The sequence below is a fragment of the Lepidochelys kempii genome, chromosome 8 (genome assembly GCF_965140265.1).
Source record: "Lepidochelys kempii isolate rLepKem1 chromosome 8, rLepKem1.hap2, whole genome shotgun sequence".
Lineage (NCBI taxonomy): Eukaryota > Metazoa > Chordata > Testudines > Cheloniidae > Lepidochelys > Lepidochelys kempii.
The window spans coordinates 70,921,201-70,937,373 of record NC_133263.1 but is presented as its reverse complement, the minus strand read 5'-3'; the positions used below and the strand labels follow the sequence as shown (position 1 = coordinate 70,937,373).

The following is a 16,173-nucleotide window of genomic DNA, read 5'->3' as shown; positions in this document are numbered from 1 at the left end:
GAGAGAATGTTAGCACATTAGCTTAATTACACTAAAAGAAAGAATCCTTTAGGGATCAATCCTGGAAAGACCTGATTAGCCTGGCCTCTATCCAAGAAAGTACTTTAAACACTTGGGCAGTCTCACTGAAGTCAATGGAATTACATACATGCTTCTAATTAAGCACATTCTTGAGTGTTTTGCTGGATTGTGGCCAGAGTGCTCAGCACCTTGTAGGATCAGGCTTGAAGTGCAGCATTATAGTGCTAACACAAATACACTTGCCTTTGTTTTCTGCTTGCTTAGTACTGCCTGAAGGTGTGATTTTGATTGTTTTTAATTAGGAGTGGATTGGAATTACTGTTCAGAATTTGAACATATCCTCTATTCATTGTCTTGGTTTTTCATAAGGGGCCCTGATGCTGATTGCCTGGATGACCACAGGAAGTATAGGAATGATATTTGCTAGGTATTTGAAGAATGCCATCAGAAAAAGTCTCCTTGGCAAAGATATTTGGTTTCAGGTATGTAAATAAATGGAACAAAAACTATCAATGACTATAACAGCATCACTGGCAAAATGAAATGATACAATGGGCAAACAAGTGAAAAGAAAAACTCTGATAAGATTGATTTCTCTATTTCTTCTATGATTTTGCAGTGAAAATGGAGAAACCGTTTCTAAACAATAACTGATCAAAGGGAAGTATGTGTACACACACACTCACAAAATGCATAGGTCATCCCATTTATTAGAAAAAACATCTGGAACTTTTATATCCAGTAAATGGTTATGAAAAATGACTATATTAACAAAAATCAGGGTTGGTAGCACTCAAAACAAAGTAGAAGATTCACTACCCTACAAAGAGACTAAATGTGTAGCAAATATTATTCATTATGAACAGTTTGACCAGCTCTAATGTTTGAAGAGAATATTTAAACAATGTTGAATACTACAGAACATTACAATCATATGCATGACATTATTTTGGTTAACAACGAGAAGGAGAAAATTAGATCAATACGCTTTAGGAAGTAAAAGGTCAACACAGGAAAGTTCTTGCATGATGTAAAGAATGCCAGTTTACACCTCTTGCTCTCTTCTTTTTTGTAGGGTTTATTCCAGGGTAAGGAAAAGGCATGTCAGTAGTGTGAGGAGGTAGAGCTGGATGACAGTGCACTCTAGCAGCTCTGTGTCTGCTCTAATTTTTTTTGCTGGGGAACCTTTTTTGCACCCATATGCTCTCAGGGTCAGAGAAGGTATAACAGGGTAGCTTAGAACCACCTTTGCCTCCCTTTCCTGCAGTGGTGTCAAACTTGGATCTAAGAAGTTGTAAAATAATCATTGTTAACGAAAACTTTGTTTGAGTTTCCACACTATTGATAAATTTAAAAGGGTCATCTTAGACACCACATGACTTGTAATGCCTCATCACAAACATGGAAGTTAAGAACAAGCTCTGAATTTATTGCCTTAATTTGGTGGTTTGACCACAGCTATTAGCTGAATTGTTATAAATTCTTTTGTATTTCATGTGTCTAAGTTATGGCTATTCACAAATGTTCAATGGAGGGTATTGCTATCAAAAGATTGTCATGCAGTTCTATGGGAAGTCTCATTGAAAGTATCCTCCTTGATGCAATAGACCTCTGTGTAGTAAAATTAGTACACAATGACTGTGCTGCCTGGAGTGTTCAGAGTGATGCACGCACTTGACATGATTCGCAAGAAGCTGTTATCCTGGAGGATCTCTTAATACCAGGGGTGTTGGTCAGACGCTTGACCACTGAATGTATTTATTTGATGTTCATGGTAGATTCAGATTCTTGAGAATGGAAGCTTTCATTAAAAAAATAAAAGGAGTACTTGTGGCACCTTAGAGACTAACCAATTTATTTGAGCATAAGCTTTCATGAGCTACAGCTCACTTCATCGGATGCATACTGTGGAAACTGCAGAAGACATTATATACACAGAGACCATGAAACAATACCTCCTCCCACCCCACTCTCCTGGGTGGGAGGAGATATTGTTTCATGGTCTCTGTGTATATAATGTCTTCTGCAGTTTCCACAGTATGCATCCGATGAAGTGAGCTGTAGCTCACGAAAGCTTATGCTCAAATAAATGGGTTAGTCTCTAAGGTACCACAAGTACTCCTTTTCTTTTTGCGAATACAGACTAACACGGCTGTTACTCTGAAACCTGTCATTAAAAAAATAAGTTCATAACCTGGGATTTTTCAAAGGAGTCTATGGAACTCCCAGCCCAAGTCCATGTGATTGAGAAGATAGTCTTCCCAATGCAGAACAATGTAGTGCTGTTCTAGTCAGCCTGAAATGGCAGCTAAGACAGGCATGAACTGCCCTATTTATTTAACTTATGTTGTTTCTGAAGCTTAACAATGGCACTTAAGCCCATATTTTTCAAAGGTAGCCATGCCATCTCATGCCTAATTTGCACTTGTAGTTACCATGATTGTCATAGAAATTTAGCAATTGTACACCAAATGGTCAGTTGTCATCAGTGGGAGATCTGCCGTGAATCAAGGCCAATATATCACCCTAAATTTGTAGGCTCTTGCTGTGGAGCACAGTTAAACATAATTCAGCCTTCTTTGTATAATGAATTTGACACTCCCATTCTAGGTGATATTACTGTGTATTGGACCCAAATTTTTCCCTTTTTTGGAGAATGGTGCAGACAGAAATATGCTTATTTTCATGCAATTGACATAGCAGTCAAAAAGTATTTCTCTGGTTAGAAAACCATACACATCTTGAAACCATAAAGGTGCCCAGTGCATTGCTTGGGGTATATATGTATGACATGGTGTGAACATGGAGATGAAGATGATAATTTGAACATTGTATAGAAGCATCATTAGCTATGTTTTTTGCTGAGTAGACTGAATTGCCTCAGAACCTGATATGCTAACCAAGGATGTTGTTGTTACATAGTGCTATCAGCAGATGGAGACAGAGAATATATAAAATTTACAAAGAGTACCATAGCAGCTGAACTGTACCCCATTCCTCCCTGTCTCCCGGCAGCTGGGGATCTCACCAGGTGGACTAAGCTGTTTGGTTTCTCACACTACAGTTTTCAGTTTCACAGAGCTCACTTAAAGCAAAATGTTCTAATTAGGGCCTAGATGGTACCACCCTTACTCACCCAGGAAAGCTCCAACCCAGATAGTCCCAGTGACTTCAGCATGAGGGTGTACAATCCGTGGGGCCCTTGGTACCTAAAGTTAGACATCTTGGGGCAGTTCTTCAGCTGGTGAAAATTATCAGAGCTCCACTGAAATCAAACGAGCTGCGACAATTTACACCAGCTATGGATCTACCACATAATTACTGACCCAATTTTCAGAGGTTCAGAATTGATCTTCCACAACTCCCATTGATGGGAAAATGTTGACCTTAGTTTTGAATGTAACATACTCCACGGCATAGCATTTTATTTTCTCCTTTCCCCTTTGCTCGTAATGGAAAGTGAGCTGACCATTTTTGGTATCTTTACTTCCTCCTCAGAGGCAAAGTTCTCTCCTGTTGCTTTATGTAGATTTCTGAAATTATTAATTAACTAAATGTAAGCCCTTGGTTTGATAAGAAGTATTTTAGTTACAGCTATTTTGGGATAGGCGGGTGAACGCAAGAATTCTATTTCTGCTACTTAATCATGTGACCTGCTGTATGGTAGAGTTTTCTAGAAATTCAAATGTTGGTAATAAAGAGTTAATTCATTGACCTGTAGATAGACATTTTGCAAACTGTTTATAAAGTAGCTACTTGTCAAACACTAACCAATACACTGTCTTCTAGTGGTGCCCTTAAAAAATGAAAGAGATTCTATGTTCAGATAAAACACACATATATGTGAAGCTGAATGAATCAATGGATGATCAAAGGCAAAAATAGAATAATATTTTTCATCACTTTAAGTGAACCTTTACCAACTTTGTCTCTAACCATACATATTAAGATCTTACAAATTTCCAATATCTAACAAACTGTGCACTTTTTCAGTTGTGTACTAACATAATAATTCTTCAACTTGTACTATTGCAACAAGACAACAAACACATTAATATATACTGTGGATGAGTTTAATAACCTGTAATTTGTTTTTACTTAGATTCATTTGTCTCTGATGGTGATAACCGTCGCAGAAACAATAACTGCTTTCATACTGGCCTTTGTAGCTGCAATGGGATGGGCTAGTGTAAGTTTTACCCAGTTTCTCCCCACCAACTTTCTTGGTTCACACATTATAGAAAACGTTTCCTTCTCGTTTTGGTGCCTTCAAATGTAAATACAGAACTGAGTGTTTCACTAAAGACCTTCCAGTGTATAACCCACTGCTGTTAGATTGTTATGCCCTTTTGCTAATTTAAGAAAATTGTTCATATGCAATATAATCTCTCATGTCATTCATATTCTAGACACAATACATCCTGCATTTTGGCAGGAGGTTAGACAGATGACCCTTGTAGTACCTTCTAACCCTATAATTCTGTGATCCCCTTTATTTATTTCTTGCCATTATGATGTACTGAGTAGCTGATGAAGTAATTTCTCTACCTGTTCTGTCACCTCTTATCTCTCCTTGTTTGTTTCACATCTCAGCTATATACATGCCATCTTTCCCTATCCTGGAAAGCTGCTTACCTTATTCTTGTCAGAGATCAGCCTGAATCAGAGGCCTGGAGCCAAACCCTCTGAATCCCTGAAACTCTCGGAAAGTTTGTGTCCAAATGTCACATCTGTGATGGGGCTATCTACGTAATTACTGTGAATCAGAACTTCTCACAACCTTGGGAAGTTTCAGATCTGGAATCCAGGTTGTGTAATTCATGTTGTAATTACAGGTCCTGATCCTGCAAAGGGATTACGTCACTCCTTACTGCTGAGCAGAGTGCCACTGATGGCAATAGGACTGCTGTGGGAGTAAGGGTGTGCACATGCAGATCACTTTACAGGATCAGAGCCATATAGCTACTTACCTAACTTCCTGTCTGTAATGTTTTTTTATCTCGCCACGTAACATACCGTAACACATGACCCTATTTTTACTTTTTCCTATCAAAACACAGTTTTTCTTTAACAAAAAATGCTGCTCAGCATAATCAGTATTACCTAAAGTTTGAAGGGAAAGGGTTAGGATAAGACCTTCTGATTGTTATTCTGATTATTATTGTTCTTACTTACATTACCCCATCTTTGTGGGGGAGAGTGGAACTTATTTCAATACTTTACATAATGTGGAGCTAAAACTATAGATTTCTGCAAGGAAAAATAAATTTAAAGATTCATTACTATACGCTGGCCCTTTGATGGATTTATAGTAAAATTTAAGGGTCAGATTCTACTTCCAATTGGACCAGAATAAATCTGGAGTGACTTCTTTGACTTCAGTGGAGTCATTCCAGGTTTATTCTGGTATAATTGAGAGCATGATTCAGCCCTAAGCTGTCAAGAAACATCTTTAAAAGCAGCGATGAAGAAACCAAATCCCAGACATCAATGCTATGTGCTGTTCTCTTCCACAGGATGCAGAAGCCCATGCTGTCATCGGATGCATTGTCATGATTCTTTCTTTCTTTCAACCAGTGATAGCTTTTTTTCGGCCTTCTCCTCAAAGTAAAAGGTATATACATCTAAGTGATCCAACAGAATGGACTTTTAAACCTGGGTCATTTATATAAAAGACTTACAAGGTTGTTATTCTGTAGGTCTATCACGTTGGAGCACATATTGTATGTAGGATTTTTGAAGCCAAATCATGAGGGGATGATTTGCTGGAAGTTAGTTGGAGCAAAGAAGTGTGCCACAGCATGAGGAGACAGTCCTTTGAATCCACCTGCTCACTTCTAGGATTTACGCAGGGCTTCTTTGCAACAAAATAGAAAGAAGTGTAGTTACTATGGCGTGTAGTCCCTATGACTTCCACTCACTTTTAAAGGTGACCTACATCAGGGTTTTGTATGGTTGGGGTTTGGTGGGTGTTTTCTGCTACTTTTTGCTATTAGAAATTCAGATCCAGTCTATGCTGGAAGGCTGAATGGAGAATGAGTGGAATGCTGCTATCACAAGAGTCAATGAGGGAAGGGGAAGGGATTTTCACTGAGACCGTTTAAAACACTTATTGTTTGGTTTTGTGAAGACCTATAGAACTCAACGACTAATTCACTATTCTGGAGAAAAAGAGACTGTGTTAAAGATGCAACAACCCAACCCTTTTCATATACAGCTGGAGGTCCTCCAGCAAACAAGGGGGGCAAGCTAGACTTAGCACATGGTAAACAAACAAAATAACCCTAAAAGCCAAGCAGCAGAAACAAATACTAAGTCTTACCAGCCTTCTTTTTATATTAAAAAGAAGGGAAAGGAAATCAGTCCAATTAAAAAAATCCTCCCCTGCTCCACCCATGGTCTGTGTGGTGGCAGTAAGATACTTCCCCCTATTTGAGGATGATCTTCCTCTCCGCCACACTGTCTGGAGAGTGCGGCTTGTCCCATTCTGTGTACCTTTCTGCTCCTCCATGCCAGCTTGCTGATCAATATCAGAAGGCCCTCCCTGCCCCCACCCCCTTCCAATGTGGCCAGAGTCTCAATATGAGCAGGGGATTAAGGTGGGTCTGACTCTCCCTTACCCTTCTACATGACCAGGTAAGAGCTATGGCAACATAACCCCTAAACTCAGATTGCTACTACAGTGGCCTCTCCCTAGAACAAGTGGTGCGCATGATCTGCCCATGGCCGCCTTCTGACAAATCCAACCCATGCAGAATTAACAAGCTATTGCATGACTGATGATTGCTTCTAGATGTTAGGAAAGCAGCTTACCCAAGATTTTGAAGTCACTGTTTTAAGCAATGCTAATGGGTGGTAGCTGAAGTAGTCATCAGTGTACCTACCTTTGGATACAAGGTCATATTAGTTTTCATTTTGACCAAAGAGCTCTGTGAGCCTTCTCAGTTCTAGGATCTGCAACAACTTATTTCTTATCCATAAAAGATTTTGACAAGTGTGTTGATTGACTCATTCACTTCAAACCACAAGTTGGAATGATAGCTCAGATTCATCAGGTCTTGTATTTTCACTTACAAAAAAATTGACATCTCACTTCATTGCATTAGGTCTCTTTCAGTCCACACTTGCTAATACATGTTTCTACTACAGATGAGTCAGAACCAAAACTCCATATTCAGATACCCTTGAAATTTGGGGAGTGTTAATTTTTTTTTATCCACTTGAGAGAACAATGAGTCTTGGGAAGTTTAAGGGTCACAACAAGTAAGTTGTGATGGATTTATCAGACCCTGGTCATTCTCGACCAATACCTAGCAGGTAAGAACTCTAATTTGGAATCAGATTGTAAAAGGCAAGTGCGCAATCTTTGGGAGGTAAAGAGAAAGAGCGTGAGTGTATCCTGGAGGATGAGGAGGGCAGCAGAAGGAAACTGCAAAAAGTGGAAGGTGAGAGGATCTTGAAAAGGTTACTTCTTGTATACAGCATAACAAGCATTCAGTAACAGACTGCAAAAACAATTTTTTTTTTAAATGAGAAGTGCCTTTTGCAGTTCTCTACAGGCAAATCCCTCCTATGTGAGCCATCTGCCATTTCTTTCCTGGGGTTCAGTTGAAAAATGATCAAAAGTCTTGTCTGGCATGTTATTGGTTGTCTGTGTTTTTCTTTGTGAAGTAAAATTTTACCACATCACACTGCTGTCACAGAAATGATGTGTTAAATATTGTTCTTTTATATTATACCAACAGGAGATTTATTTTTAACTGGTTTCATGCTCTAAATGCTTTCATCATAAAGGTCCTGGCTGGTGAGTTGTTGTTTTAATATTTAAATAATGTGCTTATAACTACTACAGAGTCCCCTTTGGCATGCCCATATATTCAGACTAGAACTATTAAACTGAGTTTACAATTCCATTTTTAATATTATTCATCTTATTGATCAATTTTTCAGAGGAGGCAGATCTGGGAGTTGGGATAAGGACTGGCTGAAAAAATTTAATCAAAACTGTGTTTGACAAAAAATTGTTTTTTGATTAAATTACTTTTTTGTGAAAAGTATCTGCTTCCTACTGAAAATTTTTCATTTAAAAACTTTGAAAGTTTCCAGTTGTCAGTTTTGGCTAAAATATGAAATAATTCAATTGTGAAATGCTACCACAGTTCTCATCAGAGTTATAGTTCAGTTACTTGATGTCCAGTACACGTCATCCTCACAAGGCCATTACTGGGAGTCAGGAGTGGTAGGGAGTCCCATGAACTGGAAATAGAAGAGTCATTATTATCTGTGTGTGGCGGGGGGCCCTTGTGGCAGGAAGCACCCATCCTTCTCCCCATGCCCTGGCTCCCCATGCTGCACCCAGAGCACTTAGGGGGCTTGAACATAACTTCAAGTGCTTTAGGCATCCAATCACATGGACTAGGGTGGTGAGTGCAGGCTTGCTGAGACAGCATTTATTTTTGGTCAGTTTCCATTTTTGTTCCTCTCCTCATTGCTCTGGTTCTGATTCCCAAGCCACTCGGCATTTGTTTTCTGCTGACATCAGCAATGCTGATGGCACCATATCCAAACTGTCAAGCCAAAAGTGCCAAGTTGGCCTGGCAGACACAGTCTAAGACAGGAGTCCTCTCTACTGCTGATGTCGCCCGGTGTGGATTCCAGGTACTGCTGCTCCCACTGCTGGTGCTGCTACTCTTGCCCTACTAAAGAAGAAGGGTGGCCAGGAAGAGAACAGAATCCCCAACCCCTTTGCTGTCCGGCCCTGATTCAGGAAAGTGCTTAAGCACAAACATAAGCTTAAGCACATGTTTAAGTTCCAATCAAGCATTTAAAGTTAAGTACAAATCCTGAATGGGGATGATCTTTAGCAAGTGCTTAAGTGCTTTCCTGAATAAAGAAGAGACTCCCATCAGCTCTTCTCTCTTTCTTCCAAGTGCAGTGCCCTGCCACTGAGACCCCACTTGTGGCATTCACTTACCAAGCCCTCACCAATCTCCATAGGATCAAAGCACTGAGGTCAGGAGCTAACTATCTGCTTTCACAGCATATCATCTTGGCTGACACACAGAGAATTAAATGGGGGGCGGGGGCAGGAGTTTCTACAGCTTGAGCTGTACCTGATTCATATCCTCCATAGATTGGGCACAGAGGATCTGTAAAACACACCTACTAGTGGGTTACATCACCATTACTAATGCTGCTTTCCAAGCTTCTGAATAGTATTTGCAGATCAAACAATCACACTTTAAAAAATGAAACTGTCTATTGAAATTGTGAATGAAATCCAGAATGATCAATGGTTTTATATCAAGTGTGTGTTGCTTTGTGTTGTTGTTCTTTAGTTGCTGTCATATTTCTCGGACTGCAGATGCTTGACCCCTCTCCCAGCCGATGGATGGTCAAAACTATGGGAGGATTTGTAGGTTGGGAGGCATTAGTGTACATAATGCTTGATGCAAATGCTTGGTTGAAAAAGAAAGGTAAAGGTCAGCCACAGTTCATATGAAGAAATGTTTTTCTTTTAGCAAAGGCAAGAAGTAAAATGAAGACTCATAATTTTCTTGGTTATATTTTTCAGCGAAATATGAAGATCCACATAGGAAGGTAATGTTGATATCACACATTTTAAAACATTAATAAGGTGTAAAATGTTTTATTTTTCATACTGCTGAAAATAAGTTTTGCATCACTATGGGATGTGATTTTGTCAGATCTCTTGAGTTAACTGGAGTAAAGCTGAGTCAATACTCAAATAGGAAACCACCACACAAAACCCAGGGTGCTGCAGGAAGATGCATTCATAGATTTGTATTTTTTTTTAAGGCCTGAATTACGATCATCTCGTTTAGCCTCCTACGTCAGGCCCTTAGTGCATATTTTCAAAAGACCTTCAATCTTGATTTAAAGACTTCAAGTGATGTAGAATCCTTCACATCACTTGGTAAGTTGTTCCATTGGTTAAGTACAATCACTCTTACAAATTTACACCTTATTTTCAGTCTTAATGTGTCTAGCTTTACATTTCAACCACTGGATCTTGTTATATTTTGTCTGCTAGACTAAAGAGCATTCTACTATTGGAAATGTTTTCCATGTAGGTACTTCTAGACTGTGGTCAGTTCACCTCTTAACTTTTCTCTTTGGGTTGAGTTTTCAATTGGTGGCAGTGAAGTGGCACTGAATAAGTGACAGTGATGAGAGATGGGGACACTGTTACTGGAGGTGCTCTCTTTCAGATGAAAGGCAAACTGATGTGATCCCAAACATCCCCTGAAACTTTTTGCAAGTGTCGAGTTCCTAACCCCAGTACCCTGGTCAAATTCTAATTTGGATAATTACAATCTCATTACCTGTATTTAAAAGCCTCAAGCATTTTCAGTTAGACACACGGCTTCTGCTCTTTTCGTAATTTTCTTCAGAGTGACTCCTTCTCTAAATTCCTTCTAGTGTTGCCAAGTGTGTATTGCACTTATATCAATTCTATTTAATTATCAACAGATAGAAAACTGATACAGCTGCTTAGTATGTACTTGGGCTGTTACTAAAACTGATGTACAAATAGAATTTAATTTTATATTTTCTTTTAATAGCTCTTTTTAAATGTCTTTATCCTTTCTAGATAAAAAATGAAATGGTTCTATTTTTAATATATACATGTGGAAACCTGGCATTTTTAATAGCACTGCTTGTTGGAATTGGAAAATCCTAAAATGGACGGAATTTATCTTGGAGGAATGAAGATTATTCCTATCTTGAGATGCTTCTAGAGTAAATACAAAGAAACAATGAACACTGAATAGATGTTTTAGCAAGTTTTTAATTTTGTTTTATAAATATTTTAGGTTCTCTAATTGACACATGATCATTTTCTACACAATAATTGAGAATAATTTTTATAAGTGAGATTCCATCCGCTACTTATTGGAGATGTTCTACACGGTATAGTATGATGCAGATAATTATTTCTGACCTATGAAAGGTAAAAAGGCAACATACAAATGCTAGGTGTTCAGTTGTTTCATATTACACTCCTTTCTAACCTTTGTTGATGTTTCTATCTTTAACAAAAGAGGATTTGTTTGCGTAGAGAAAAGAAAGTTGAGGACCTGATTTTCATATGACTAATTTAGACGGAGAACTGCACAGGCAAATCTCTGTGCTCACTGGGAGTCCTGTTGACTTCAGGATTTCAGTGAGGCTCAGTGCAGGCTCAGGGGTCCATCTGCAAGGTTCTCAGTGCAAGGTCAGGGCCACAGAGTATGTCTACACAGGATCTGGAAGGTGTAATTCTAGCTCAAGAAGATATACCCATGCTGTCTCTGATAGAGCTAGCACTCAAAAAAACAGAAGCGTCATCATGGCAGCACAAGCAGCAGGACAAGCTAGCCACACCGAATACATACGTATGGTCTTCGACAGGATCATACTCAGGGCAACTAGCCCATGCCGCTCTCATGCCACAGTGGCCATACTTCTTTTTTTAGCATGTTAACTTAATCAGAGCTAGCTTAGCTATGTCTCCTTGACCTGGAATTTATACCTTCCAGCTCCTGTGCAGACATATTCCCAGACTACTGTAGGCTTCTGTTCCCATTGATGTCAACCAAAAAACTGCCTCTGACCTACATGGTGCAGGATCCGATCTACAGTCAATGCCTGGCCATGTTCATGCTTGATCAGATCTAATGGGTATTTCTAATATAATTCCCTGTTTTCAAATGCTCATAACTTTCTTTTTTAGTCTGAAAATAGGAACACAATGAAACTTTAAAATTCAGCTATGTTTTGAAAATCTTAAAGTCCCAGAACCCATGGTGTACTCTATATAAGCTTCTTTTTTTTTAATTAATTATATATGATTGTAGTTTTTGTAATGCAATGTACATATGACAAATAATAAAGCAGGTCTCAAAACAGGCTAACTAGTCCATAACCTTCAGTTGTGTACAGCCATATTATGTAGTCATCTACTGGATAGGATGTATGTAGGGCCCAAATTCTGCTCACCTGACTCCTATGAATGGTCCCACTGAACTTCAGTGGGATTTGGCCCATGGTGGATACTTTTGAATTTTTGTTGAAATATATTTATAACACTTAAGATATTAAAAACAGTTATCAAAAGAATGACCCAATGTACCCTAGACTTAGAAGAACCCATTGATTATGGTGCAATAGACGTTTGGATGAAAAATGGCTTTATGGGATTTATAGGACTGCAGCTTTTACTCAATAATATATTATCCCTTTTGTCACTGCTGAGATAATAAAGCCATATCGCTGCATACAACTGTTTTATGCAGTGTTGTTGTAGCCATGTTGGTCCCAGGATATTAGAGACACAAAGTGGGTGAGATATTATCCTTTATTGGACCAACTTCTGTTGATGAAAGAGACAAGCTTTTGAGTTTACACAGAGCTCTGAGTAAGTACCTGAAGAAGAGCTCTGTGTAAGATCGAAAGCTTGTCTCTCACCAACAGAAGTTGGTCCAACAAAAGAAATTACCTCCCTCATCTTGTGTCTCTACTACGGCATTACTTTTTTAGCCAAACAGTAGGTTTGTGGTGTTATCCAAATATCTAAAGAACAAGTTTATAATGTGTAGTTCTTTAAAAACAAAAACACCCTACTACTCATTTCCATGCCAAGGAAACATGAATTTTTAAATGATCCCAAATGATGTTGCTTTACACCTACAATAAGGGGAAAGGAATAGAATTATGAAGGTGACAGGCATCTTACTTCTTGAATTTTAGGCCTCTTTCCACTAACCCAAAGCTGAATTGAACATAGTTGATCCCAAACCTGAGTTCTCAGGAATGCTAAATTATGGGACGTGCACATTCTCACCCACTTCTTTCTTACCTGAAACACAGAATTATATTCGTTTTTTTTCTTTTGAGAACTCTGTTACTGTTTTGGAAGAAGTACAGATCATGATTTTTCTACATATCCAGTAATCTGGCCTACAGTTACACGGTATAGATGTATTGGTCATGCCCCTCATCTCAGACTTATGGCTACCATTATAGTTGCTGTTACTGGTTTTTTCCCATCCAGTTGTGGTACTTTATTTGAATGAATGGTTGCAATAACCCATGCTGAGTCACACCTACTCATGGTCCAGACTGTATATGTCACCATTGTTTGATCCTTTGAAAATAAAGGGAAATATAATAAAAGTGTCGACACATCCTTAGATGTAGGCTGTGCAAACACTACTATTATATTGTTATAGCCAATGTGGTAATGAAATGTATTTTCTGGAGTTATTGCAATGGTTCCCAAAACCCCTGGTCTGTGAACCATGGAGGGTCAACAGCATACTTGGTGGTTGCGAGCTGGTCACGTTGGTGTTAGCTCTCCAATTTGTTTCCAGCTGCTAACTCTAATTAAAAGATGCATTTGTTATTTTCCTAATACTGTTTTTCAGTATAAGCTATTGCTGTGGTTACATTATGTAGTCATGAATGGGAGGGGAGGTGTCCACAAACAATCTTTCTTTCATAGTGCAGATCACATCAGAGTTTGATCCATTGACTTGGTGTGTTAGATTAATAGTTGGTATGAAGTCCTCCGTAAAAGGGTTTCACAAGCTTACCTCAGAATCAAGATGACCTGACCACAGCAGTCATCAAGAGGCTCATTCAGACTACTGGGTGGAGTGTTTGTTACTTGTATTAATAGCCAAACCTATTGGCAAAAATATGTACAAAGGCCTTTATGTTGTATGATTTTGACTATGCTACATTTCTTGCCAAAACAATCCCCCCTTTTGCTATCACCATTTGAGCTCCCTTAATGACAGCCCTGTTACATACATGTTATCTAGACCTGCTTTGAATGGCATTAGATCAGAGGTTGGCAAACTATAGTCCACGGGCCACATCTGGCCCATGGGACCGTCCTGCCCAGCCCTTGAGCTCCCGGCCAGGGAGGCTAGATCCTGGCCCCTCTCCTGCTGTCCCCCCTCCCCTGTAGTTGTGCTGCCACGCGGGTAGCGTGGCTTCCGCCCATCCACTTCCCAGGCTTTCCGATAAGCCAGTCCTGCCGCTCTGAGCGGCATGGTTAGGGGGCGAGGAGTCGGGGGGGGGTAGGTAAGGGGCAAGAGGTCCCGGGGGACAGTCAGGGGACGGGGAGCAGGGGGCAGTTGGATGGGGCACGGGTTCGGGGGGCAGTCAAGGGACAGGGAGCAGGGGCAATTGGATAGGTATGGGAGTCTCGGGGGGCCTGTCAGGGGGCAGGAGTGTGGCTAGGGGTCAGGGCAGTCAGGGGACAGGGATCGGGGGGTTTGGGTGGGGGTGGGGTTCCAGGGGTGGTTAGGGGTGGAGGATCCCGGGATGGGGCAGTCAGGGGACAAGGAGCAGGGGGGGTTAGATGGGTCGGGGGTTCTGAGGGGGACAGTCAGGGGGCGGGAAGTGGGAGGGGGCGGATAAGGGGCAGGGGCCAGGCTATTTGGGGAGGCACAGTCTTCCCTACCTGGGCCTCCATGCAGTTTTGCAACCCCGATGTGGCCCTCGGGCCAAAAAGTTTGCTCACCCCTGCATTAGATGATATGATGTTATAATGGCAGTTCCTTATTTACACTAGTTCAAGTCCACTAGTCATAGCAACAGTAGGAAATTCAGGGGGAAAAGGTTAGTGCAGGCAGTGCCTTAAAGACTGACATGGGTCCTTCTTTGTCAGCAAGAGGACCTAGGTGAACCGGCACTGACCCAGGAGAACTGGGCAAACCAACTCACACAACGCATCCATGGCCCTCTGTGAAAATTAAGTGCTAGGCCAGATGGTTTCCCTAGCATGTGTGTATTTGGTGGTGACTGAGATACAGACAAGTAAGACACAGGATCAAAAATGTTGGAAGCATGACCCAGACCCAGAATCAAATTGTGAAGCTGCCGCTGAAGGGCTGAGATATAGAGGTTTTGGCTGGATTAGTAAGTAGCACAGCCGGTGTACAGATTTGCTGCTGTTTGCCATCTTTGTGCAGGGTGAACAGAATGTGTGTTCATACTGTTGTTTTGTTTTTTTTTAAATAAGAGGAAATATCCTGTGTCTGGGCATCACTTATCGATCTCTACCCTAAATAACAGACCCATTGTAAAGTTCCACTTTCTACCCTTGAAAATGAGAGAGTGATTATTTTATTTGTATTATTAGCATTTCTAAGGTGCTTACTGTCATAGTCTCAGGATAACTGCATGTGTATCCCCCCCTCCTCCATGGTCCAGTCCACAAATGCCTGTCATCCAGCCATCACCTGTCTCTGGGTAGGGACCCTTGTCCTATTCCCTTCTGACTGGCTGCGTAGTACCTTGCCTTACACTGTGATGTCCACAGATAGCCAGTCTGCCTTACAGCTAGTGCCTGTGCATTGCTTTCTATCTCTAAGGCCTATGACCAGTGTATTGCCAGCAGTCAGGAGTTACTAAGCAAGCACATTTATTCTTAAGGTAAAAGCATTACACAGAAAACATAAGAAAAACAATAAACAGATTTAAACACACACTCAACATAGCAAGAGTCGACCATCAGTCTTATGGGGCCCGAGTAGACCAAAGTCTTTCCAACCCTTCCACAAGAGTTGTGGTCCCCCTTCAACAGACGGTCCTGTCCACTTTCTGGATCAGAAAGAAGGTCCTGAGTCAATTTAACTCCAGCTTTTTTATATCAAAATCCTTTTCTTTTTCTGTGGGTCTCTGGAAGACCCAATTTAAAACCAGTTTATGCAAGCTTTCCCAGGAATGGTACCTCTCTAGAGAGGATTACAACCTAAGCGATTCACCTTAATCATCCCCCACTGTTTTTGGTTCCTAGAGGAGCTGTGGTAACCCTCCCCTGTGGAACTGTATACAATCCCTGGCCCACAATGATACATAAACCATTCATAAAGTGAATGCAGTACAGTCCCCAAAGATATTGCACAGGGTTGCAATATCTGTCACACCTATATCAATGTATGGAGGTACCATTACATAGCTTTAGAAAAACAACACTTCCTTATGGGGAGGGAAGCAACAAATAATTATCATTGGGGTGTGTAGCATCCAGCCTTGAGTCTACAAATATTATTCAGAAAATGGAAGGAAATTGTCACTTGAGCAACCCTTCTGAGAATGCCAGAGTTCACTCTAGAACACAGGACCTCAAGTGTG

The 16,173-nt window shown here is 40.4% G+C and overlaps 1 protein-coding gene across 14 annotated transcripts in view; it reads left to right on the top strand.

Annotated features, from left to right (window-relative positions):
- Window positions 1-16,173, top strand: part of LOC140916036 (putative ferric-chelate reductase 1) — a 71,851-nt gene that overhangs the window by 28,243 nt on the left and 27,435 nt on the right. For 8 of the 14 annotated variants that reach the window (XR_012160382.1, XR_012160384.1, XR_012160385.1 and 5 more), the window contains exons 10-15: window positions 391-503; window positions 4,124-4,210; window positions 5,538-5,635; window positions 7,767-7,825; window positions 9,360-9,503; window positions 9,596-9,621. Coding sequence is in view for 4 of the 14 variants with exons in the window: in XM_073356931.1 (XP_073213032.1) it covers window positions 391-503; window positions 4,124-4,210; window positions 5,538-5,635; window positions 7,767-7,825; window positions 9,360-9,503; window positions 9,596-9,621; window positions 10,637-10,726 (617 nt within the window). In the remaining 10 variants the exon portion in view is untranslated. Of the gene's footprint in view, window positions 1-390; window positions 504-4,123; window positions 4,211-5,537; window positions 5,636-7,766; window positions 7,826-9,359; window positions 9,504-9,595; window positions 9,622-9,840; window positions 10,565-10,636; window positions 12,401-16,173 lie in introns of those variants that run through there. The other 6 variants (XR_012160386.1, XR_012160378.1, XM_073356931.1 and 3 more) reach the window with 5 other exon arrangements.